The following is a 27,846-nucleotide window of genomic DNA, read 5'->3' as shown; positions in this document are numbered from 1 at the left end:
CCTACCTATGTTTACACTGAGAAAATGTTGATATAGCTAATATTATAGCCTATTTTAGAGCTTTATCCAGGCCTCAATTGGTTACCTATTGCTATTTTTGGTCCGTTATTAAAGTTTAATGCCCATGTAATAAATTGCTTGTTTTTTGTTATTATCTCTTGACATTTTGATAACCTGCTGATGCCTTGAGCCGACGGCGCCCTAAATGCAGGGTAATGCAGCAAGCATTAATTATAACATCTTTCTTTAAATAGGAGTTTAATTATTTGAGGATGATAAGGTACGTGCTAATGGGGCTTACATCTGTTGTCTGTACGACTATAAAATGATAATGTAGTCCAGTCATAGTTTAAGTAGCAACAACCAGTAACATTTAAGTACGGGAGTAATAAAAGCCAGGGTTATAGTCCTTATATAATTACAAATAGAGTTACCTTATGTTAATCTTCTGTAAATTGCTGACAGCAATTTTAAACGAAAGTGGCTCATTTAATTTTGAAATCATTATGAGTTGTTATGTTGATTATTATAATACCTACTCTATGACATGAAAAGGTACCTATTTATGTAGGCCTATTATATATTATTATAGCAGTCTTACAATATAAAATGAACAACAAATGTTGTTATTGATAAAAGGTTTCACATTAGTACAAAATTGAATAAAAAATTAGTTTCCTATTCGCAAATACTTAAATGTTCATATTTTTGTATGCGTCTTACATTAACATGCCTAACACACATTAAAAAAAACTACACAGGTAATTCCATAATTATCCCGTCTTACTTAGTCTCAAGTATATTAATTAAAAATAGTGTTATTCCCGCTAATTATAACAAGTTTATAAACAAGTTCCCGTCGAGGGACAATAGTCGCTAATTAAGGTGGAGTTTTGTCTAAAACAATGGGGAGGCCGAAGGGCGGTCTGGGCACACCCACTCGGACAAACAGCCATAATAAACATTTATTTGCCAACATAAACATCTGCCAGATTTAACACTATCGCCTTTAATAACTCCCATATCATAAACATACATCATCCCTAGACCCCTTAGCCGTCACCCGCATCCGAGTCTATGACCAAAAAAATAGAAGTGGCGCCTCTTTGAACGATTGCCATCAGATAAAGTATCACAGACAGGTAACGTTGACCCTTGCTTTAAACTTCTTAATTTATAGCCCATCGTAAAAAAACATCCGTTTCTGGTTTCAATAAATGAGTTCAGTTTTAAGAGTATGCAAAAAATACTACTTTTCGGGAATAAAGATCTAAACTTGAGATCAGTTTACAATTTACACGTTTATGTAACTTGAGTGAACTTCCATACAATTATAGACATGTGTTAACACCAAACTTACACTGTATTTCTAAAATGTCACACTTTATAAATACAGTGTAAGTTTGGTGATGAGCGTAAAAATAATTGTAATGTAAAAAGATTATACATGTTCCAAATTCAAAACAGCAGTGTTACTACACTAATGTCTTTTATGCTTTACTACATAATATAATTGTTACTTACTTTACTACTTATAGTCGGTACACTACGGTTATACATCTTACACTATGTGTAATTACAAGTAATTTAAACTGATAGATTGAATTGGAACGTTTAAGTTTAAATAACCGTTCAACAAATTAAAACCTATTTAAAATGTTTCTAAATTATTACCAAATGTATTTTAACAGTTTTTACAATAATTGTTATGATATTAGTAGCGCATTTATGTTTATTGTCTCAACATTTTTTTGTTTAAGTGTCAAAAACATTGTTTTATTTTATCTAGTTTTTTACGCCTCACGCAGATATTTTTATCATCCAACAAGCGGTAATATTATGCATTTATTAATTAACAAAAAGGCTGCAATTTTAACTAGAATATAATTAAATGCAAAATATGTCAACGTTAATGTTCAAAGGCATAAAAGACTGATTATCACATGCTTAAAATTTATGAAAGTTCTTTTGTTCATTTTGTATTTTAAGGAAACCTGTTGGTCAGGTTCGGGCCACCAAGACAGAGTATTTTGGGAAGTAATGCACTGTACATTACATTACAACCATGTTTTTAAGACGTAGTTGATGTGTAGGAAAGAATGCCAATACATGTAACTGTAATATGCCTAGAACGTAGAGAATAACAACAAACTAAATTTAAAAACAAACATTCGAAAGAAGATTCTGGCATTAAAAATTCTAAGCTTGAAAACTTTATAAATTGTTTAATTACAGTAAAGAGATTGAAAATTTAATTACTGCAAACTGGAGATTATTTTGTGGTTCCATATGTATTTTTAAGAATTACAGATTTTTTTCAAACCACCGTAGAAATAGTGTAATAAATAAAATAAATATTAAGTTTAAGTGATGTAGTATTTTTTTATAAGAGCATACTAGGTTCTCAGAAAAAAAAACGCACTGTACAAACTGTACATGTTCTCTATTAAAAATATCGGTCTAAACTCGTATTTCACTTAACCAATAATGTAATAAGATAAATGAGACAAATCTTTACAATAAATTACATCTTTATTTTATCGACGTTCATAAAATATTCTTTTATCAATAAATCATATCACAGATCATTTAAAAAAAACATTATTGGTATTACTTTAGGTATTGCCCTCATTTTATGTACCCTGAAAATAAAAGAAATAGAAGCATTGTAACAATGAATAGGTACATTTTAGGTAAATTTTAGGAACAAATTCCTAAACGGAATGAAATCGTAAACGGCCAGTTAAAAGTGCCTACCTAATTATATTGCATACCTACTTATACTATAATCATAATATGCATACAAAAGTTTAATCCAGCGAAAAAAAATGCCAGAAATCACGTGTTCTAATCGTCCACGTCTCGGGCGAAGGCAACACAATGCACACCCACAACAATTTTCCGTCTAATTGAGCGTATGCAATTGACCATTGAAGTGGACTCGATGGTTGTTAGTAGTTAATAGCCCTCGCATACTGGTTCATTGGTAGAAAATCAAACAAACACCAAGAATGGCTATGGCGTAACATTCCATTGTAAACGAGTCGTCTATTCTTCTGTTTTTTCTGCGCGCGTTTTTACCAGACGCGGTGGATTCAAAGAGAGGGTAATGCGTTTCGCGTGGTTGCACTTCGACATGTTCAGAGATAGTAGTACTGTTCGGGAAATAGTAATAATATGATGTTGATAGAGCAGTAGTTGAGATTTGATTGCGGTTTTTAGGACCATAATGAAACGGGCGTTTTTATTTCTTGCTCTCTGTGTACAGTCAGCGTCAATGTAGTTCGTGGCACCCAAAGTGCCTAAGAAATTGACAACACAATCTTATTCCAATTGTAACAAAGACGTATTGCGAACTTACTGGCTACTAAGGCTGGGTTACACCATCTTACTTTGACTTTATCAAACGTCAAATATCTGTCAAACTCCATACAAAAAGCACCGGTTATCGTTATAGTTACCGTCAAAGTTAGGTGGTGCAACTCAGCCTTAGTGTGTCCCGAACTATTTGACGCTGACTGTATCACAACATTCGTAGAGATTATGTCAAATACATAGTACGCCGGAGCGTGGCGTTAAGGTTCGGCCAAACCAACGCGTGCAGCCTGCGTGCGCGATGGTGATGTGGCGATGGCGATCAGTAGAAATCAGTAGGATATGCACGCGTTGGTTTGGCCGTTAAAGCAGAGTTTTTTCTATGGTTAAATCTTCGGCAAAACCAACGTCTGCAGCTCGCGTCGGCGATGGCGATGGCGAACACTGAGCGTGCGTAGACAAGGACAGGACGCGACAAGTGACAGGACGCGTTGATGTTAACTCATCGCTACAAATTCATACCCAACATCTGATCGCAATCGCCATCGCGCACGCAGGCTGCTCGCGTTGGTTTGGCTGAACCTTTATGTAGTATCTATGTTTGACACCTATTATATGTAGAGTTAGCAGAGGTAGAGCTGCGCGGTACAAGCGTGAAACCGTCAAGCCACACTCAAGACATGCCACGACATCTCCGCTGTTCAGCAGATACATTATGGCTGGGTTGCACCATCTTACTTTGACTGTAACAAACGTCAGAAATCTGTCAAACTCCATACAAAACACACCGGTTATCGTTAAAGTTACGGTCTTACGGTGGTGCAAGTCCTTCACTAAAATAATTAAAAGTATTCTTTTGAATTTAAATTATTGCTATTACCTGATTATAAAATAGTTTCTATAATTCCTATGATATCTATTCAAAGTCTTATCAATTTCCGCAAACATTGACAAATAAGTCAGTTTTTTTCAATTTGCAAGATTATAAAGGAATTAATTTATTTATTACATAAAGGGCTTATATTTTAATAGTGACTTGTCTATTGAAATTCTTTTAGTGACTTTCATTATTTATTATATAAATGTTCATCAAACCACTATATTATGTATATAGTTTATTTTTAGTCAACTTTCAATGATGGGATCCCTAGCGGAATTTATAATAACATTATTGTTATTTTCTTATTATAATAAGTAGTTCTATAAAATTATCTTAGCTCTTCCCAATCACCGATCATACCGGCTATTGTTTTCTCTCTAATTAGCAATTTTTTACAAGCGCCACTATAATTAATTAAATGCAAATAGAAACTGAGCTGTATTTCATCATCAAGATTTTTTAATAAATATCGCAAGATAATTAATATAAAGTTTTTCAATAAATCCAATTAATTTCCTTCGGCATTACGTTTTAGAAAATAATTGATTTGCCTCGAAGGCTTCGTAACAAAGAATGGGAAAATTTAAGATAAAAGATGCTTAAAGGCCAATTACAATATAAGCCATTTTAAATTGCAATGTGTGTAAATTCCCGGAGCTTATTAATTAAAATTATTAGACAAGCAATCAAGTAAATATGTAAGGTATTGAATTTCATTAAGCGAGTAACAATGGTCGGGAAATACACCCAGCCATAATATTTCTCCCGTCGCCACAAGCACTAGTTTTTGTTTAGACATTGAGCGAACAAATTAATAGCAATTGAGCAAGAAAATTACCTTTTACTCTGTGAAGTTTCACATTCTTAAATTATTTATAGCAAATTAGTTCTAATTTATTGCTTTCCGTAAAAAGAGATACACCAATTAAGTTAACATAACATTAACCTGTGGTCTATGGTATATCTTTATGATTGTGCTTAAGTATACACAAATACGATAAAACGATACATACATTAGTCACTCAATGGCGATCCGTTTGGGTATCATTAAAGGTTGAATTTAAGTTGTCTTTCACAAAAAAAAAACTATTCACTCAATGTCTTGGAATTTCGCTAAAATAAAATTCATAGTCAAATCGTACCTAATTCAGTTTTGTACTAACAGAGAGGTAGGTACGGTGCACATAAGTAATCCACCTGGCTATGATATTTTATTAATGAAACGCTGTGGTTTATTAATTTATTTATTATAGCACTACATAATGGTTCAAATATTATTTAAGCCTGAAAAAAGGTGACAGCTCTTTATTATAATTATGTATCTTTAGTTTTTTTTTAATCCCAAATATGTACTTAGCTTCATGAGACCTAAGAGTAAAGCAGCAGGTAATACTTTTCATATTAAAAAAGATTTCCATGTTGTAGGTATCCCGGTGCGTTATGGTGCTAAACACCGTGGTCGTGGACGCACCACTATAACGCATCGCGTGATTACAGTCTAGATTTCTGTACTATTCTGTACTAAAATGCGTAAAAAAATTAACCTAGTACTCTATGGCTACCAAAATAAAAGATATGTGAAAAAAAACACACACAACAAGTTACTAAAAGCAGTAGAATGTAAAAACACTGAAAAATTTGAAAAAAAAACTTAAAAAATACCATTTTGATGACTTATTCATGTTAATAAAAACCTTAGGCAAAATAATTTTATTTTTTACTACTTTTTATCCTACCAATTAGGTTAAAAGAAATACCGCTTAGGCTTTTTTCTTTGTTTTTACTGGCTGCCTTGGTTTTTTATAACTCTTTTAGCGTGAAAACAAAAAGTAATAACAAAAAGTCTAAAATCTTTACCTTTGTCTTGAAAATGTTCATCCTCACAATTTTCAAGGAACTGACAAAGTACTAATGGTACAAAGGACATTGCACACGCACCTGCATGATATAGAAGACCCGTATAGCTTGAGAATATCCACACACTGCTTATCTATTATGTTGCAACGTTGAAGAGAATTCAACATATTATAGAGAAACAGTGTTGAGAAACACATTGGGTCGATATTGTAAGGCAATAATGTAGCTGTAAAAGCAAAAATGAAAACCGGTTGAACTCTTTACACATCTCAATTAGCTTGACAACATAGATGTGTCTAACATTAATTGAACATCCAATCCGGAAGAGAGCCTGTTCAGCAGGTTGGTACTGCTTCAGCGAGTAGGCCAACTGTTCTGAACTTCCGAAAACAGCTTGTAAAAGTAATTGGCAGATATCATATTTGTTTTTCTAGGTCGTGATTAGTGGGTGGCTTCTGAGCAACCAGCTGAGAAAGCTTAAAAAATGCGAGTATTAATAGAGCATAAAAATACAAAAGCTTAATTTAAGAAGATACAGAGTTTAAAATGTGCAAAGAAACGAAAGGATACAAAAAGTTTCACGCGACTATGGCGATTCAGGTAATGTCGACAGCGCCATCTCTTGGTAGAGCGTAGAACTACTTTCTTGATACAGTAGATTGAGGCTAACCAGCTCAAGTAATTTCAAAGTTCTCAAGCAATAATTATATGAAATAGTATACGAGTACATATTATATGATTGATTAAAATAAACAAATTAATTTTTACTACTTTTTCAGATTTTCACTATTCTCTTATTGATTAAAAAAATATTTGATTTTTTTCTTCAGATTTACATATTTAAAAAAAAACCTATATTATATTAAGTTCAAATTACAAATATTTTTGTATATTTTGTAATTTTCAGGTATTACTATAAATATGGTAAAATATTTCAAACTCTGACTACACAACACCACTAAAACTTCAACATACGGTTCACAGTAAACGCTCCAGACTATTTATGGATAGTCAATAGATAGAAAGCAGCAACGGCCCGCATGCAGACTACAGTGATATTAATCGTTAATACTCCCAAATTCCGTGCGAACGCTAACACTGTGCGTAAAGTGGATCCATTTATCTGGGAATCCGGTGGGAGGTCACGGGAAAAGTCCACAATAAAAGCCGGGCACAGTTTAATTGAGTACTGCGACCTCATAATCCGCGCTTCGCTCCGCCCGCTAAATGTTATTTATACGAAACTCCCGAACAGCCGGCGGCGGCCGCACCTATACGCCGCGTATAAATTTTAGCCTACTGCGCCCTAGGGATGACAATTAGGAAATAAAGTCAATTCCAAGTATACTTATTGACTTGACAATAACAAATTTTGAATGATACATACTTCAATGAAAAAAATATGACAACATGAAATATTCCGGAATAGAAGCTAGAACCGAATTGCTCACCAACCTTTTAGGACCATTAAAAATTTGCAGTCTTAAGACATCTAAATAATTTCTTATGAGTGTGGTGGGAGTGATTTACCCAGGCAGTAGTTGCACACTTCAGACCAGTTTTATCGATAAAACACTGTTTACTATGTAGGCCTAGCTACAAGTATATGTGCCACATACCCCTGCCTGAAACTATTATTTCTCCATTGCACCGAGAACCATAACTGCTGTGCCTACCTTGTTCCATCAACGCGTCATTGCTTTTACTGTTTTTCTCCGGGCTGGGTTAGAGCCAGTAATTAATTTGCGGCGATTATTGCCATTGCCTTTATGCTTGTTATTAAACTTGTCGATAATTTAAGATGGAACACGGGTCTCAAATTGCCCGGTCTCGGCCGATTGCCCTTTCGCGCACGCTTAGATTGTGTCGCCGAGCGATTAGTCCAACCGATTTGTTTGTGATGTACGGCACGCAAAGCGAACACTCGCGACTCCAGTTTTGCGTGAGTTTTCATACGTTATTTCCATTTTCACCAATCCAATCATGGGTTGAATTATCACTTGGAAAGTTTATGAAATAGGTAGCCGTTTATTACTGTCGAAACTTGTCGAAATGTCACCAGGTAAGTAATTATGAAAATATCATGTGACGCTTTTTATCAGTTAACTTTATAACTCGAATAGTAACATTAACATACTTTTACGCTCTGATGGTTGCGAACGTTGCAGAATTTATTAATGCCCAATGGTCGTCGGCTGGACGTGCGGCTCGTACGTTGAGAGCCATAAATGAGTACCGGCCGAGTATTTAACTACTGGGAATTTGGCCATTGGAATTATCGATGCAATCCGCCAGACGATAATTGAATTGAAACGCGTTAAATAACCATTAATTGTTGTTGAGAGCGCGATGGATATTTATCTACGGGCCGAGCGTCGATATTCTGGTCGCAGTCCCCAGGTGCAGTTCGCGCTGCGATGGGGAAAATCTAATCGCTTCACACGTAAAGAGTAGCAACTAGAAATTAGGATTTTAGTTATTTTAGTACTTTTAGGCTGAGTTGCACCATCTTACTTTAACTTTGACAAACGTCAAACATCTGTCAAACTCCATACTCCATAAGCTTCGGTTATTGTTATTGTTACGGTTTAAATAAGGTGGTGCAACTCAGCCTTAGATTATTGTGAAATGTTGAATACCTACATAGTTTTAGTAAATGCATAAAAATTGTACTGAATACGTCTGCACTAGTAAAAGAATTGATTGATTCATATTTTAAATACGTACTGTTTTGTGGATTTCTTATCCATTCACATACATTTTGAATGGTCTGAATAATAATGGGTCTTATCATTTATCGAAAATTATGTCGTCTTTGGATTAATAAGCTAAAATTAGGGACATATCAAATTAAAAGAGATAATATTTTAAACTAATCTCATTGAAAAAATACCTATTCTTCATTTTTCATTTACGTCGACGCCTAAATCGGGGTGCAATAGCAATCTAGTTGATCGAGTGTGCAGTTCCTGTTAATTTATTCGACCGATAAATCGAATTAGGAGTCCAAATTTACATTAGCAATTGTCCACACGTTTGTACAAACAAGCACGCGTCCCGCGGCTGCGGTCGTGTCCGGCCGTGCAGCGCGCTAACTTTGTCTTCGTGACAACGTGTGTCACGCACACATTTCAATTTTATTACAATTGAGCTATTTCGACGGCCGTGTTTTGTTTGTGTGTGATTGTTCGCGTTTTATGCCCAGCGCGAGTTAGCATGATAGCAGATTCTACCTACTGTGCAGTTCAATTTGCCAACGCCAGTCTGAATTTCTGTCGGACTTAGATATTTTAAAGTCACATGACATATTGTACGTACAATGTAAACGCATTATAACGACGCTCTTGGTACAACATGCCGAGGCAGGGCACTCTTAGCAGACATAACTGCTCAGTGTAAATGTGCATTCGTTTGTAGACACAAATTATTGTACCTGCTATTCTTTGTATTTTTAGCCGTTTCAATGTTGTTGTACAGACGACTGCACATCAAGGTAAACATTGTGGCATCTTATGTACTTCTGATAGTGCTTTTTAGGGTTCCGTAGTCCTGACAAGGAACCCTTATAGTTTCGATATGTCTGTCTGTCTGACCGAGGTTTTGCTTGGAAACTATTGTCATTAGAGAGCTGTAATTTTGTGGATGTATGTATATTAGTCGCGCCATCTAAGTGTAGAATAAAATTTTGAAAAAAAAAATTTTTTTGGTGTTGTTCCCCTACATAATAAAGTGGGGATGATTTTTTTTTCATCTTCTACCCCATCGTGTCGTATATTGTTGGATAGGTCTTTTAAAATGGTTTAGGGGTTTCTAAGACATTTTTTCTGTTTAGGGATCAGTTTGTAAAATATGAAAGTATAAAGTGCCAATTTTTGTTTAAAAATTGGCACTTTAAACTTTAACCCCCCCTTTAAAAACTAAACTGTTGACTTGAAAAATCTGGATAATTCATAATAATACTGCTTTTCAATATCATCATAATATCAGTTAATTTAAGAGTAACCTAATAGTCATTTATTGTATTAGAAAATTTCATGTACCTAATAGATGAAGTAATTGATTGCTTCTGAAATATATTGTGGCAACGACGGACTACTACGGAACCCTACACTGCGCGTGGCACAACAAGCACTTGGCTATTTTTTTTTTGTAAAAGTAATGAATAGTGTGATATGTATGTGGGTTATAGACAATGTGATAGTTCTGATTGATGTTCGTATGAAGAACAGATCTGAGTCAGCGATTGTTTGATTACAATATTCAAAATTATTAGTCAGAATGATTTTATGAATTCACTTTGTGTTAAAAAATCTTGGTGTCGCTATGAAAAACTTCATAAGAAGACTAATGTAACAAATTAAGCAGACACACAAAATCACTTATTTCATAATAATTACCATTTCCCATTTTGGTATCTAAATCCAGTTCCAGCGTCACATCGTTGGATAACTATTTTGGAGCTGATATTCTGGTGACATATTTCAATTTAGTTAATTCTGAAATTATTTGCAAATTTTTGTGCTATTTTAATAATAGGTACATTTAGTACGTTAACCTCGTTAATGCCCTGGCTAGTGCGTTTAAATTTTTATCATAAATAGTATCTTTTAAGGCAGCTTTATGCAAGTGACAATATCATCATAGGATCAGTAATTTAAAAACATAAATTCCCTTTAGGCGCACCGGTCAAGGAGCACGTGCCACAAGTCTATTTTTTTTTTTAGAAGATAGGAATTCAATTTAATCCTTGTAGACTAATGTTGTACCTCCATAATTGAAACAAATTATTATTTTAAAAATCACCAATATTTTATTATCTGTTTTACTGAATTTTAAAATATATTTAAATAAAGGTCACTGACTCGCTCACCCATCAGAAATCTCAGAATCTACAAATGCTAGGAGTCTCAAATTTTGCATGGAGGTTCCATTTAGAACGTAGGTGCTCACCAAGACGGAATTTTGCAAAATTCAACCGCTAAGGGGGTAAAACGGGATCCACGCATACGCAGTCGCGGGCGGCCGCTAGTTTAATAATCTATTAAAATGTTTTAACTGGATGGAGCTTCGTTTAGATAATTGGCAGACTGCCATTTCATGAGATTGTTATTTTTTAAAGATCAACCGTTCTTAAACAATAAATAATTGTAGACAGAGCAAATTCAATCCATCATTCTGATGCGTTCATTGGATATGAAAAAACTGATGAGTATGTTATGATTTTTGCTCTCAACATCAACTGTACTGACATTTTTGTGAGAGGATATTGTTGCTTTCTATAAAATATTCATAACCTTTTAAAGATAAAGATGTATGATTTTATTGGTAATGATAAAGGACTATTAGATGAAAGCAAGTTAAACATGATACTCAGGAAATTCTGGATGAAGTGTATTTGATTATTAATATTAACTTAGTTGCACTTTTTTTCGATTTGTAAGCACTATATAATAGTCTATACAAATAAAGAAATTTTGACTTTGACTTTGAACAATTATTATCTTGTTTTCATTACAAATACATCAGCTAGTTAAAGCAGGATCCATTGATTTTATATGGCATTGCATTATTAGGCTCAAGTCCACATCGCTGCGTGAAGCCCTATAGTGCATCTATACATAGGCTTGGGCGAGGTGTCGGGCCTATCCGATATCTAGTATTACTGACATTACAAAGTATTGATACTTGTAAATCTATTACTCAAAAACTTACCGTATAAACTAATTAGTTCACAAAGACTTTATTACCGTACATTAACATTAAAGAACGGTTCTGAAAACACCTACATACACCGTCAATGTTAGCAGAGAAAAATGTTTATGTAGCAATAAATAAAATTGATCCAGTTAATTTAGTAATTTTCTCAATAGAAGTACGACCTATGCTATTAGTAAGCGGCCAAGCGACTCACCAAAAGCAAGTTCTACACAATATAACTCCGCACAGTCGACTAAATGGATAATATAGGGTGGGTAGTGTAGTGTAGCGTCATATTAGAGTGTTCTGTGTTCTCTCGGACTCCGCCCCGCTTTGGTCGCCAGACAGGCCAATGGCTAGACAGTTTTGTATGCTTGCTTTAGCATTTTAATGTCTTGTTCATAATGTAGTATAATTTGTTAAATAAATCACATAGATACATGCCGAACGGCTTTTTTCTTTTCTCAAATTAGATTTACGAGAACATATCTTTCCTATCATCAATCTATTTAATCATAACTTGTACCTAAACTTCAAACACATTTTGCAAAGAAGTAAAACATCAAGTAATTTCTTTAGTCGACTAGGGAGTGTAAAAATTTAGAATGGCCGATCGGTCAGGTGAAGTGAGCACGAAATAAAGGGTCAGCAAAAAAACAAACAATAATTAATGATGCTAAATTATCAATAAAAATAAAGAAGGTTGAGTTAAGTGTCTTCTCATTCAAACACTAAAAAGTGATGTGATAAAAATGGAGATAACAATAAATAAATGATCGATATTGACTTTAATTCACTAGAATTACAAATTTATGTTAATAGACAGCTGCATCTTTCAGCACTAAGCGGTGCTTTTATTTGATTAAGTGTCTGTGTACGTGCAGCGTTAACAAAAGTACAATCGACAGTTAACCGCTGCAGACAATAGCTTTTATGCTCTAGTAATTAAGCGCAGACAAATTAGCGGCCGATTTTCATTTTGAAACTCAACAAGTAGAAAATGATACTAAATGTTTTAATGTTTGTTTTTACGAAGTCGATGTAAAAAATTAATACGGTCATATTATGTATGCGGCATAATTTTATATTAAGTTTGTTTGCGATGCTAACCGTACATCCGGCGACCGTCTTGCGCTCACCGCACTGCCTTTTCTCCGCGTAAGAGGCAAACCAAGTCTTTCACAAAATTTTGAACAATTACACAAGGTTTTTGTTTGCTTTTGTCATTTTTATAAAATTGTAGCAATTATGTGGATTAAATACGAAGCGAGTACTCGAGTTACAGCAAGTTCGGCAGCACATCGCAAGTTCGGCAACCCTTTAATAAAAGTTGAAGTTGATCTCATTTCAAGTTTTGTGTAATTACTTTATTATTCACCTAGGTAGTTTGGGTTGTTTATTAAAAGCTATTATGAATTCAGTTTTACAAAGTATGTCTTGATCAAGAATACGAAATGCAGAACACGTGAGCTGTAGTAGCTATGACCGCGATAGCTCATTTTGCTTGTAACACGCGTTACACTTACACGCAGTTGCGCCGGCTCTAGCATCAACTTCGCTTTAATAATCGACTCCCGTTCGTCAAGCTATTCAAAATAAAAAAGAGTGGCGTTTACAGGGCAATCATTATAATGATCGGTTATCGATTTGTTGTGTGGCGTGCTTGCTAAAGGACCAAAATTTGGTGCGCTCGATTACGCCTCTGCCCTCGGCGATTCCGTAATCTATTCCTACCGTCCACACGATACTGAACTTATCGTCCTCCTTATAATTTTGGAAAATTCATATAATAACATCTGATAACAATCTAATTATTATAATGTCCTCTTTAACATATCCCGAGCGAAATTGGAGCGAGACGGGCCTTCGAGACGGGATAATGCCTCGCTAATGTAATGGAAATTATGAGATCATCTTTATGCCTCTTAACAGTGCTTTTAAAATAAACACATTACGGGGCTTTAGTGTCCGGTGGTCGGTTTATGGCCGTGCATTCCGAGTGTGAAACGGGCTTTATATTCAAATGTGGAGGTAGCAGTGTCTTTCAATTAAAATAATTTGAAACGACTACAGTAATGAATACTTTAAGTTATGTTTTATAAACAGAAGCATACCTACTGCTACATAATTCAATCTTGCTTCAAATGGATAAGACATTTAGTAGGTGCAAGTTTTATTTATTTGATTCTTAAATTCTCAGCAAAGGATACTCAACTGTTTTAAGGCTCAGTGTGAAGCCAAGCCAGCAGATGTATTCTTATTTGTGCTTATCACTTATCTTGTAAATACTTAGAGATGCTGAAGTGTTAGCGGAAATTATAATCTGCGAAGATATATCTTTATATGAATGACAGAGCAAAGTGATAAATATTAAAATTGTTAGTAGAATTGCCCAAACTGGTGTACACACTGCGGATGTTGTACATAGTGCTCTCATTAATCACTTGGTGTATAACAATTTAGAAATTCACAGTCATAGTCTTCATTATAGACAGCAAGCGTTGATTAAAAAATAGAAAGTATCTTTTGCTTCAGGTTGAATTTCACCATCAAAATACGAGACCTGAAAATGTATTAAGGCAAAATTAACGTAGTGTTCTTTTTGTCGCAGAAATTCTGTCTCTCGGGAACTGTGTATCATCTTACAAACGAAACAAATTTACCTCTTTGTTCTAACTTTATGCTAAACGTCGCTCGTAAATGTAGAGCCGAAAAAACTGAGAAAACTTGAGAAATGTCATTCAACACATTTCCAGATTCTGATTAATTTAAAATAAAAGCTAATATCATCTGTAGAGTCATCACTGCCTTATATAGAATCAGTTTGAAAGATCAGATATAGCGTTTTGTTTAGAAGCGTTGTAAGCTTTTATAGCGCCGATCTATGACAGAAGTCCATGCCTACCTTCGGCGTCCGAATCTCATCAAATATTGACACACCGAAAGCCCCCCCTTCCATCGCCTGGACGTCGGTTAATGTACCTACCCACGAATAGATCACTAGGCGCATACTAAATGAACCACGCCCCATTTCAATTACCATCTGGCACTGCATAAATGATGAACTTTGACTATCAGAATGACCATTCCAATACGAGGAAAACGTACCTCATACGTGGAAACTAATCAGCGCAACGGATTGGTAGGCTCACCCCGCGGACTAATGTCCATGTATACTTTATTGAACTACTAAATTATAGGGCATCAGTTCCACAAGTTAAGGGAACAAACGTTTGGTAAATTATACGTGGCGTGGAAAACGAGGGAGAATGACAATTATAGTATGTACGTGTTGTGTACGGTTGCCGTCCCATTCTGTATTTTAGGGCTATCTACGCATGCATTTTACATGCGATAATGATAGAGGGGCTATAGTTGCATTATATGCGAGTATATTTTTCAACGTTTAACTGAATTGGTTTGGTTGTACATTCAAATTTTCCTTTGTAAACAAGTAGGTGTGCTAAAACACCATCATAAAACTCGTGTATTGATTAAAAATCTTTCTTTCGTCGATACGTAACGACAACTAAAACATTCACTTCATAAAGCCTGATAAGTATTCCACACAAACATTAATCCTGCTCCCCTTTCTTTGCTTAACACTCTTCATTTGACAGATTGGACTAAATTACTAAAGCTTTTTTATTTAATGTAAGGGGTAATGGGAATCGTAGGAGTATTTTGAGTGTTTGCCCTTGTGAGATCGACTGGCGAGTAGCTAGTTTTTATTTGCGCGTCTGTTTGCCGAGGCAGTCGAGCGTACTCAGCTCCCTCTGTGTGCTGTGACATAATATCGCTTATATTTGATTTGATCCGCCCTCTCTAAGGTTTGTTATTGTATCCATCGTTATTGATTGCTTGGCTACCTTTGAGCTGTGACGTTTGTTTAAGGCTGCAGTCGTACTGTAAGCTGCTAATGTCAAACTCTAAATTGACTCAAACTTACCTAAATTGCTTGCATCACTAGGGCATTATACCGCCTATTATCATCAAGCCCTTTGAATAAGATTTTATAACTTTACATAACAATCGTGATCATAATTTTGTTATTTGAACATTCAGAATCATCTGTTCTCTCAAATGCTCAATTTGAATAAGTATACATACATGCTACAGACCAATACCTACCTATACCTACTCACTAATGGCAGTGTAATAGGGTAAGTCCAGGATAGATGCCCCACTTTTTGAAACAGCTCTGTAACTCAGTCAGTAAGTTTTTACCAACAATTTGACCTTAGTATCTGTAAACTTTGGTCTTTCGTCTATGATATTACTATAATTATTTTAGTTTAAGTTACACCGATTCTGAGTAAATACCATTTTAATTGACCTCTAGAAAGTGGGATAGACGCCTAATGTGGGGGATAGAAGACTCACTGTATGATTGCTTCAAAGGATAGATGCCTGATGCAGGGATAGATGACTCGTTAATATAGTTTTTGAATTCTAAGGATCAAATACATTTTGAAATCAAACAAGCCAAGTATTATTATTTAAGATTGTTTGTTATTAAATGAATTAAAAATGAAATTTAATAATTTTATTAAAAATAATACTACTCCTTCTAACGCAGTCGGGTAAAAAGGTAATTCGATCAGAAGGGCACCCTATTTATTACTTTCCTAAGGTTAGCCGTACTACATTCTTTTTTTCTTCTTACTTGCTACTTGTGACAAAAAGAGCAGGTTAGGATAGATGCCCCTAGGTGCATGGGACATGGCCCTAAGGGCATCTATACCCAAAAAAAATTAGGCAACTATCCTTTTAGCATAGGATAGGTGCCTTTTTTAATAAAAAATATAATAACACTAAAAATCGAATGAAACATAGCTATCCCGTATAATTTATAAGATAGTCTATCAAATTATATAAAAATCTGCTTCATTTTACAGCTGACAAAAAAATTATCCATTTAAAGATACTTACCAATATTACTTCGACGCTCGCTAAGGTCTGGCCGCGGAAGATTTTTGCTCTCACTGGCTAAACGAACGCACTCTTCGATGGTTTGCGAGGCGAAAAGTGGTACGGGGAGGTCCCTTTCTATTATATGTACTATAACTTTAGGCTATGTTGCTTGTAACATAGTGTACTTAAAATCGCGGCACCTATCCCACTGGGGCATGTATCCTGGAATTACCCTACTCGTACATATGCGGCTCCGACCGACACAAAGCAGCTTTCAATAGGTACATTATCTCTAGTTATCTAATGTTCTATAAATGTATATGATAACATCACTCAAAGACAATCACACAGCTAATATATTGACGGTGCTGAAACCACATTAAATCTGAACACGCGTGTTTGAATATCGATCACACGAATACAGCCTTTGTTGTGATGCTATAGAGTTTATAATGGTGTGGCTGATAACATAGAATGGAGGTACCTACTCTAACTTATCAGTAGGCCATACCGATCAAAATCAGTTTCGTACCTAAATATCAGTATGGCGAGCTGTAATGACACCGACCAAGCACTTTGTATGGGTACTTATTGACAGGCATTCCTACTTTTATCGATGCTTTTATAATTATAGCAGGGAAGGGAAATACAGGTGCTAATCATAATCATATAAAAACACTACTCATTCGCCCACTATCCTACGATAAAAATATGTATACCATTATTAAACTTCCATACTCGCTTAGTAACATGTGTCACTTACAGATATCAATGACAGTATTTAATGATATTCTTGTTAGATGATGGATGTAATAAGAATATCGATTAATGATCATGATAATGTATCTCTGATTCATGTCGTAGACGTACATTTTTAAAAGAAATCTGCATTAATAGTGCCAATCCTGCAGTAAATTGATTGAATGACACAACTTTATGAACCTAATAGAGTTCCAAGTTTGTTAAAATTTGAGTATTTCTCACCAACAAAGAAAAAAAAACTGCTACAGCTGAAAGAGTGACAAGAAAGTATCACTGACCTACAACGAAAATGTGGTAAAGTAATAATGTTTTACATAGGAATTCCATGTAATGCTGAATAAATGAAAACGATTTATTATGCCATGTATTCCTTGTTAATAAACAGCCTACATTTGTAGCTTAGTTCATTCATAAACATATTAACATTTCAAGGACTCAAAAATTAGCTCGGTCGTTACGAGTACCTGGTAGAGGTAGGTCGTAAATGCGATTTAATACAACGTGTATCTGCATTGAGTCAGCGCAATCTTATTAGAACGCTATCAACAGCGTGTAAGCTCTATTACATAATGTGAATCCGAACCAAACATAGGTTGTCTAATCTTATTACACGTTGCGTTATGTATGCTGCCTTGCATCGTACGAGTACACAAAGACATCACAATATAATAGAATTTAGTTAGATAATACGCCTTATGCTTAGTACTAAACGTAGTTATTACTCTAACTTAGCATGTAGAAACGAAAAGTCTCTAACGCCAATATTCTAAACATTACTATGAGGTCTTATAGTGCGCGTGGACGCACAGGGTGACACAGGAACCAATCACAGAGATCTATTCAACGCTGTGCGTCCGATTTGCTGCTTCACATAAGCAAGTATTGTTTGTGAATACGGGCGTAAGTTCGTTTGGTTCGAATTGCCAAAACATTTTAGGCGTTGTAAACGACGGTACGACATCCGTAGTGTCAGATTCGCCGGTGCATCTTTTAACACGTCGAAGCAAGCGCGCTATGCTTTCGTAACCGTATCCCTTATCCGAACATGGACCTGTCCACAGGTACCTGTAGTTAAACCGAATCAGATTTCAGCAAACCACGAATCGATAAAGGTTAACGTTGGGAGACGTTGAACCAAGATTAGGTCAAATATTAGATAGCTTTCCAATTAATTACATGTTTTTTTTTCTGTTCATACCTAGTAATCAAAGGCCACTTACTGATTAATTTAAGCTTATTCCGTAAATCTGATTATTTTTCTGTGTGCATGATATAAGCACAGATCTCAATGAGCAAAATGTGAGCACAGCCTTCTTCAGCCTCCTTAAGCCTCCTTGAGGACTTTTCGCTCTGTTTAAAGAAAACAAGTTGGTGCTCCCAAACGAAGCATTAGACTCTCAAGTAGGGTCGCTGTGTGCACAGTAACTTATGCTATTATTTCTAAGTCAACTCGCCCTAATGTTTGACCAAATCTGTTGACGTCCTTTCCCAGACCTTTCATCTTTTACCGACTACGTCTATATTTAATAAATAAATAGCGCATGTTTGTAATATTGAGTGGTCTGTTAGACCGATCTGCTTCATGCTCTTTCTGTGATTGACTTTTGAAGTTCCCCTTTCTTCCAACAACCTTCGCGTACAATAGGCTTGTTTAAATAAGAATGAAAGAATTGAAATGGAAGTATATCTGCTAACATGGAATAATATTGCAGTTTTAGATATTTAATATTGAAATCTTAACCGTCATTTTGATTATTTAATGTTATTAAGCCAAAAAGGTAATTAATCTTGTAAAACAAACAATCTTAATGCTGTTTATTCATTGGAAAATTGCTGTTTATTATTGTTTTTTGAAATTATGTATATTCATCTTTCGAGCAACTGCAACAATGTATATGAACAATAGACAAAATTCGCTGACTAAAACTGTTCAGTACAAACAGGATACAATAATTAACAACTGTCTATGGCCGTTGCTTCAGTCTAGTTGAGCGCTAACACGAATCCTCATAATAATATTTATACTAATTATTTCGGAGAAATGGCCGGCTCTCATTCGGACGAGGCGACGGCCGACCGCGTCACAAGATGTTTAGATTAACCGAATGCCCCTGATATTATCTTACGCTGCCCTAGAAATTGAATTAATTTGCATTCGTTTAAAAATAAAATGAAAGCGCTCCACCCATGACGTCCTGTTGTTCGTGTGCTTTCAAATTGACCGTATAACGAGATCTTTACAAGAAGTTTCCGCTGTTTACATTTCATTTGCTTAAGTCTACGTAAAAATATTTGCTTATGGATTAGAAGTGGCAAAATTAAATTTAATCGCAGATATTTTCCGAGGGTGACAAACATATTCATGAGGTCGTTATAAATCATTATGGGTATAATCGATGTAGAGTTTCTTTTCCTTTTTCTGTTAATCCATCATTCATAGTTATTTCAGTGCCATCGCATACTAACATTCAAAAATGTATTAATTTTGCATAATGTTTACAGAAGAAGCAAATACTTACGCGTAATATCATTCCAGTTGCTCGTGAGCAACAGCGGGGCGGGCACCGGCGGCGCCGCCACCTCGCCGGATGGTGGGTCGAGTTCGGCGCCGCCGCTCTCGCCCGGCGGGTCCGGCGTGGCCGGCGGCGCGTTGTCCCCCGGCGCGAACAGCCACGCCAGCACGCCGGCTGCGTCCTGCTGCGACACTCCCCGGCCCATCATCACGGATCCAGTGTCCGGGCAGACGGTGTGCTCCTGCCAGTACGACAATGCAAGACTAGCCCTGACGTCATACCCGAGGCTGTCGAGCGCAGCAGTCGGCGTCTACGGCGCGCCCTACCCGTCCACTGACCAGAACCCATACCCCAGCATCGGCGTCGACAGCTCAGCTTTCTACTCGCCACTGGTAAGTTTCTTCAAAGAATGTTTACTTTGACAGACAGGCGTCATACTGTGGGCACGTGAAACGTCCTTCAGCTTGGGCCTCTGGAAATTTCAACACTTGAAAGACGAAACGGCATTTTGAAGACTTCAATCAATATCATTATTGCCGAACAATTTTTTACCTTTTTAGGACTTTGTAGATCTTAAATCTAGCTAGGGTTATTGGTGATGCGAGTACCAGAAACAGGAGGCAGAAGACTTGTTAAAAGAGGAACAACGGATAATCATAAGCTTATTTATTGATTGTGTAAAATAGGATAGTACCTAAGTAGGTATCGAGTGAAGTAGTTCTATTTATTACTGCATAGTCATCATGATAGTTACAGATATGACCAACGTGACTCAGATGGGTTGTTTTGTTTGTTTTAAGTTTTGAATTCAAAATGTTTCTTTTAAGGTGCAAGTAATCACAACAATTCGAACAATGCTTTCTGTTTACCCGCTAGTGACATTAGCATCAAAACGGCTACGTGAAAAGGAATCTTGTGTTCGCGTCTTAGTGGCATCCAAAAACAGCAAGCATCAGGCTGCAAATTGGTACCAATAGCTCGTTTGCCGTATACGAGGCAGGGTTTATCGCTCTCTACCCCGATACGAGTTTGGCTTTTCTGGCGTCTCGTGCGAGCGCGCCATACAACCGGTCCCGACGCGCTGGGCCAGAAAACCACCGACACCTCGCGGACTCCGCGCCGCCGCCCTGTCACGAAACATTAATATTTAAACTCAAAAAATAAACCCAAACACCAACCGCTATTATTATACCAATTACACTTTATCTCAGTTCAGCCCTGTAGGATATCTTTACGTTGTTTCAAATGACACAAAAATTTCACGTTTTGTGTCGAGGCGGTTTTAAAATGATGACAGCATGCAGTATTCAAGTAAATTACTAAAATGCCATTAGCGGTTGCGTACAGACAGAGCGGTTGAAGTACAGTTCGGTTTAACACCTTGTCTGGGCATAGGGGACAAATGGGCGGTCTCAGTAAGCGGTACTCGTAATCCCTATAAGGCAGCACACTCGCAGGAATATCGATTATGCTTTACCCAACCCTTTGTGAAAAAGCTCCCATAGCGAAAACACAAATCTTAAAAAACTTTAGAGCTTTTTTGGGGTTTAGCAAAAAAGCGTTTTCATTTCATACGATTCAAATGACAAAGCACATGTAAATTCCGTTAAATCCAGCAAATCCTATCAAACGAGAGATGATCCTTTTTTGTCGAGTGTTTAAAAGGAATTTCCTCGCCTTAATCTTCGAGTGCTGAAACGTTCATAACGGAAGTTTCGACTGAACACACGAGAAACTTTTGGCTCCATTGCGATATTTTGTTCTTTGTTTTAGTGTATTTCGTCGCGGTTTACATATTATTATGATTGCGCTCTGAGTTTAGTCTTAATTTGTAGATTGCAACCGCGATAAACAAACCGTGAATCGTTCCAGAAGTTTTTGTATAGTAATGCGAGGTCGCTCAACTCATCGTAATTATAATATCATGTGGCAACTCGGGTTTGTGGATGCATCCTAAATCGCCGGTGAGATCTCTATCTGTCATTGTATTTAACGAGCTTTGCAGTACCTACGCTCTGTGACCCTGTGCATGTTTAATAACAGGTGTTTAAATGTATGTATAGTGTCATTGTGTGCTCTGTGCCCGTACCTAACTCACGACAAGCCTGGCCGGTTCCGTGCCAGCGACAATTTAGCGAACAATGACGACGCTCTACCACAAATACACTCGTGCTCGTTTCTGGCTATGTAAGTCTTCCTTTCGCAGCGATCGAAAATCTTCCTTATACCGACAGGAATTAAGCACAATTCTGCACTCTAATTTTGTCGACCGTTGCAGGGGAAAATATTCAACTGCCATTTTTGTACACGAGCGACTCCGGTGGCGCCGTCTGTTGAGTTGCGACTTACTAACAATACAGGCAGCGCCATCTTTTATCTATTGTACGCTTTTGATAATCAATAAAAAAGGATTTGTTTGTGTAGCCGCGTTGTAATACTGTCTACGTAACTACGCTGTGGTTTTTCAGCACAAGTTTGAGCTTTATGAGTAACTAGCTGTGCCCGCGACTTCGTCCGCGTGGAATAATGACTTTGGGTAGGCACTTTTAATAATTTAGTCTAATTATTTTACAAATAGCTTTTGCCCGCGACTTCGTCCGCGGAGAAGTCGAAAACGTTCTCATTCGATTTTTAAATCTTTTTAACGTTATATCTAAATGTTTGAATAATAAGAATAAGAATAAATTTATTACTTAATAAAACTTAGCCTAGATACATTTGATTTCAGAATACTTATAAAATATAAAAANCAAACAAACAAACAAACAAACAAACAAACAAACAAACTCTTCAGCTTTATAATATTAGTATAGATTGCAAAATAATTTGACCTACCTACCTACACGATCAATTGATTTTGTAATGCGCTATTTACATTAGCTACCTGATGAAGATTTCAAAGATAGATTAGATATCAAACAATTTTGTGTGAGTTAGGCTGTAGACACACGAAGCTTCGGTGCAGTAAGTTGCGAAGTTCACGTTTTAATTATATTATTTACATATTAGTATAGAATATAATTGAGGAGTTTTTTCAGGTGATTACATTTTTTACCTTTCATCTATATCTTGTCGTTTTAACTAATTTCCTTTTTTAAACACAGCCTTGTCTAGTACAAGGCTGTGTTTATGCATTAAAATTCACTCATTCGTACTGTTTGACTTTGCTTTGGCTAATTATTTGTGTATTGGGAACTGGAACTGAAATTACCCACCTATAAGCTTAATTAAATTAACATTACATACTCGTACTTACAACACATTTTTTTAAATATTCATAACAATATTAGGTTTTCTTCTACGTTAAGAAAATTACTTGCCGACTACAGCACAAATTGTTAAGACGTTAATCTTAATTAATAATGTGATTGTGTGACGGTATATTTAATTAATAATGTGATTGCTGACGTTACAAAGAGTTTATACGTGGGACACTATTTAAGTTGTGAGCCTAACTATGAAAACAAAGTAGTATATTATTAAAATGGTATTGGTTGCGTTTATTGGTATTGTCTTTCATGATTTATGTACTTTTTAATGTGTCCGAAACATTTTTCATAGCATTTTTTCCACTCAGCTTGAGGCACCTCCAAAGCATGGTTTTTGACCGCACCGACAGTTGCTTCTGGCTACATAAATCGCTGTTGACGCATTTAATTTTAATATATGGGTACCAAAAGAAGTGTTTAGATTCCAAGCAAGAATTTTGTAGCGTTGGACCTGTTTATTTCATATTTTTTAGTGTTCAAATAGTCAGTTGTTTGACGAGACGTGTAAAAGCTCACATTTTCGTCACGAATGGCGATTCGACTATGCTGGTCAGTTTCCCTTATTAAACTGAAGACTTTTGGAAAAAAACTGGCTGTTTACTTTTAAGAATTAACCATTCTAAATTTCTCTAGTAACGTTTCTGTCATATAATCGGATATTTCGGAAAAATAGGCGACCGTAAGTTTCAAAGTGTTCCGAGCGCATGGGACTTTAGTTGGAATTGGTTCATCTTAAAACACCTTCATAATCGATAGTTGTTTATTTTCAGGATCATTATGCATAAATCCTTAATTCGTCAACTGTTACAATTTTAAAAACGGCTTTTAAAGCTTTTTAAACGTATTTATCAAACATTTCCAAGGACTAAACGACACAAGCGTCCTATCGAGCATTTGAAAAATTTTGTGACATCCAGCGAGAAAAAAACGTATTAACCATAATATGGTCATACAATATTTTATTACTGCTAGTGGAATTAATGCCTAGGATTATCTCAATCCTACAATATATCACATGATGAGGTTTCTCTTCCATTTTTCTGACAACATCAATGTTTTCCGCCACTATTAGTCATTTTGGACGACTTTCGCAAAGTTCACTGGTGAGCCAATGACATACAATATTATACTTCTTAAACTAGCGTTTTACAATGGTAAAGGACAGATCTTTATCACCAAAAGTGAAATTTAGCTGACCGCTTCAGTTTTGTATTGATTAACCACATCGAAAATCATAATAAATCTTCGCGTGAAAATTTCCGCAAGTTAATTCCATGTTTTTGTAGCCAAGATAATTTCAATTCAATGTTAATAATACAAAATGTGCTCAAATGATAAAAAGTTTTGAATAAGGTTGTAGTCAAAAATGTCAAACTTTTCATTAAAAGTATCAGATGTCGTCTAACAACACGTTATGTTGTCGAGGCTCACAACTTAAATAGTGCCCTAGGTAACCTCTTAATAAACCGCTATTAATAGTATCTCGAAATAAAATAACCCGACAAGAGTATCGCACATTTACCAGCAAAACAGCGTCAAAATTATACACAAGATATTCAGCCAGGGAATAAAATGACAAACGGTTTAATCTTCATTTAACAAACCGCCGGCAAATCGTGGAGCGGAGCCATAAAATCTTTCGTCAGCGGAATTGTAACATGTGCAGTAGCTGCAGCTTAGGTATACATATCTCACTCGTTTATTGCAAACGGAAATCTTATGAACCCTTCCCCTTGCTGCATTATAACCAACTGATAGACATAATGACGGCGACATCCGAAATTAATGACGACCAGAGAAACGCGAACTTGCACCGCCCTTGATGTTTCGCTTTGAAAAAAAGACGACTCAATTTAGAATCACGCGGAAAACTTTCTTTATCACGACCGAATTAAAAGTCCGATAAGTGAACAGGGGCGGCCGGAACGGTAGACCCGGCTGGCTGTAAAAACGTAACAGAACGACGATTTAAATACATCACTAATCTTAAGTCAAAGAGAATCAGTTTAGAAAAAAGGAGAGCAGAAATTCAATTAAAGAAGGGCGGTGGAACGAGAGACGAGATGCGCAGGAGCGACCGCGGGACCGAGAGGGACAAAATAAATAAAAGTGAAGAGGAATCAGGCGAATTGAAAATATCCATTAAGGTGTTAATGAGGCTCTTATTAAGCCGTCTCCTCCCCGTGGGTGGTCGTTGTGTAGTGCTCGCTTTGTTCATTAATCACTACAGATTACGTTCCGACCTAATTATCAAATCTGTATCAGCGAGTAACAATAGCCTTTCTTTTGGCCTTCGATACGTTATCTCTTGCTTTCGCTTTTAAATACTCTCGGTTTTGCTTTTTCAATATTTTTTCGCGAATCGTGGACATAGTGCTAATGAGTAAAACTCTGAAGTATTAAACCCAGAATTAACAGTAAAATTAGGATAGCTTAATGATTTGGGTGGTCCTTGATTTTAAATATTTGTAAGTGTACATACATAAATATTGCGAGACGACATCTATTGCCCCCATCACTCTTTCGCCGATTAATTAGTCAGAGGCGACCTTGCTTGAGTAATAGCCGCGGTGCATTTTATTTCCTTTTTAATTAGATTAAAATAAAACATGAATTCGTGCTTTAGAGTTTCAAAGATAGAGTTCAAAGTTCTATAAACGTTTTTAAGCACTAACATGTGGGGATATTAGGGAATTAAGTGCGTAATAGACGCGAGGGCTCATAAACGGGCGAGTTAAATTTAGTAATATCTGGAAGCAGCAGCGGCGCAGAGTGGCAGGCCTGAATTACAATTTTCTCTTCTCAATATAGAGTGGCTTACACCACCAATCAAACAATATAATTTCTGACAGTTATCAAAATGCAATTCCTCAATATTTGTAAAGAATAAATGAAACTGATGAAATGCCTCTCAATATAACTTACTTTATTATTAATCTATTAATAATTTTAAAGTTACAGTACCAAAGTAAAAGCTTTGAGTTTCGTTGAAATATTTCTTCAGGACCTCGGAATCGTTAGGTAATGAAAACAACAAAGTACCACCTATTAAAAAGATTAGATTTTTTTATTATATTAGATTTCTTATTATTGTGTGCTATTATTAGAATACAATGAAAAGACAAACAAAGAAAAACATAACGCGATACAAAGACAGTAGAGATACATCTTAAACGACAAAGAATAAGAATCTAAGTATGTATGTTACAAAGAAATTGATTGAAATTAGTTCTCTGAATTCGCATTTTATTATAATAACATTATTGTGGCGTGCAAAATATTTTAAATAAATTATACACTAGTATATAGCCTTTGGCTATGCTCGCGTGATAACTTTTGAATACTAAGCAGGTTTTGCTATTATAAAGGTTATTATTTTGTTTCTTTAATGGCTCAGATTAACAAGTTTTCGACAAGCTTTAATAATTATAATTTATTAGTTTAGCATAACCATACCTATTATAAAAATATTGAATTATCTATCTCAACATGAAACATATCAAATTAAAACTGTAGACGAAATTGGGGGAACGACATGGAAGTTTAACAAAGTAAAATGATTTCGGGGTTTTATTTCTTTTTCAGTTTATTAAAATTGTTCTTATTTTAGCTTTTGATACTCTATTTCTTGGTCTCTAAAAAGATATTAAGATACATTATCAAACGATGTCTAGATTTAATTAAAAGCGCTTTACCGCGTTTTCATGGTCAAACTCCAAATTTTAAATTTGCTGAAATACGAGACAAACAGACTTTATCTTGTCTGGAAATCAGACTTAATCTTGTATAACAATAGTCCGATAATGATGTAGATGTTACGGTCAAAGTGATAAATGTGAAAATTATGAATAGTCGCTGGTTATTATGAATAATTACCGCATGATTTGATAAATGTGATTAATATGAGGTCATTTATGTGTGTAAAAAACTAAATAGGCGGCTTAGGGGTGGCCCAAGGGCCACCCCCGCCGCACCTTAACCTATTTTTCACTTTAAATCAAAACATTATGTTATATGCATCATGGAAAAGTAATATTATGCAAGAAACATTCCAAACTCATTATGCCAAATTATATTAATATATGATATCAAAATGTTCAAAAGTTTGGCTGTACACGAGCACGTACACAAGATGTTGTTCTCTTTTATGAAATTTGTTAGTACTAAGCTTTAATTATTAAATAATCACTGTTAAATGTGATTAATTTATCACTATTACCGCGACTGTCGGTAATTATTCATAATAACCGGTTATTATTAATAATTTTCAATTTATCACATTAACCGTAACATAGACATCAATAAAACTTAGTGAAGTTTTCCGATCGATTCGCGCGTCGATAAAACATTGCTTAATACAAGTATGTCACCAAAACACCGTGACGTATTGTTAATAACCATCCCCATTGCTCAAACATGAGGCAACTGATACGTGGGTGGGCTTATCAGTGGTAACATCGGAGATTTGACGTAAATGCGTTATACTTGGATTACTATGTGACAACCGATAACGCTTGTAAAGGGCCGCCTAGCTGTGATTGACATCGTCATGTTTACACACTGATAGCCGGACGGTCTTCTGTATCGTTATCGCCACATAACCGTTAACATATCATATGCGCAAGATGGTTGAACCAGC

The 27,846-nt window shown here is 35.7% G+C and overlaps 1 protein-coding gene across 2 annotated transcripts in view; it reads left to right on the top strand.

The window, feature by feature from the left end:
* The window catches only part of LOC114362616 (homeobox protein araucan), a 55,362-nt gene that overhangs the window by 1,240 nt on the left and 26,276 nt on the right, over positions 1-27,846 (top strand). For both annotated transcript variants that reach the window (XM_028318082.1, XM_028318081.1), the window contains exon 2: positions 19,962-20,330. In XM_028318082.1, the coding sequence (XP_028173883.1) occupies positions 19,962-20,330 (369 nt within the window). The remainder of the gene's footprint in view (positions 1-19,961; positions 20,331-27,846) is intronic.

This window comes from Ostrinia furnacalis, unplaced genomic scaffold (assembly GCF_004193835.3).
Source record: "Ostrinia furnacalis isolate ACB-3 unplaced genomic scaffold, ASM419383v2 OfSCF6657, whole genome shotgun sequence".
NCBI classification, from domain to species: Eukaryota; Metazoa; Arthropoda; class Insecta; order Lepidoptera; family Crambidae; genus Ostrinia; species Ostrinia furnacalis.
This window is presented reverse-complemented; position numbering and strand designations above follow the sequence as displayed.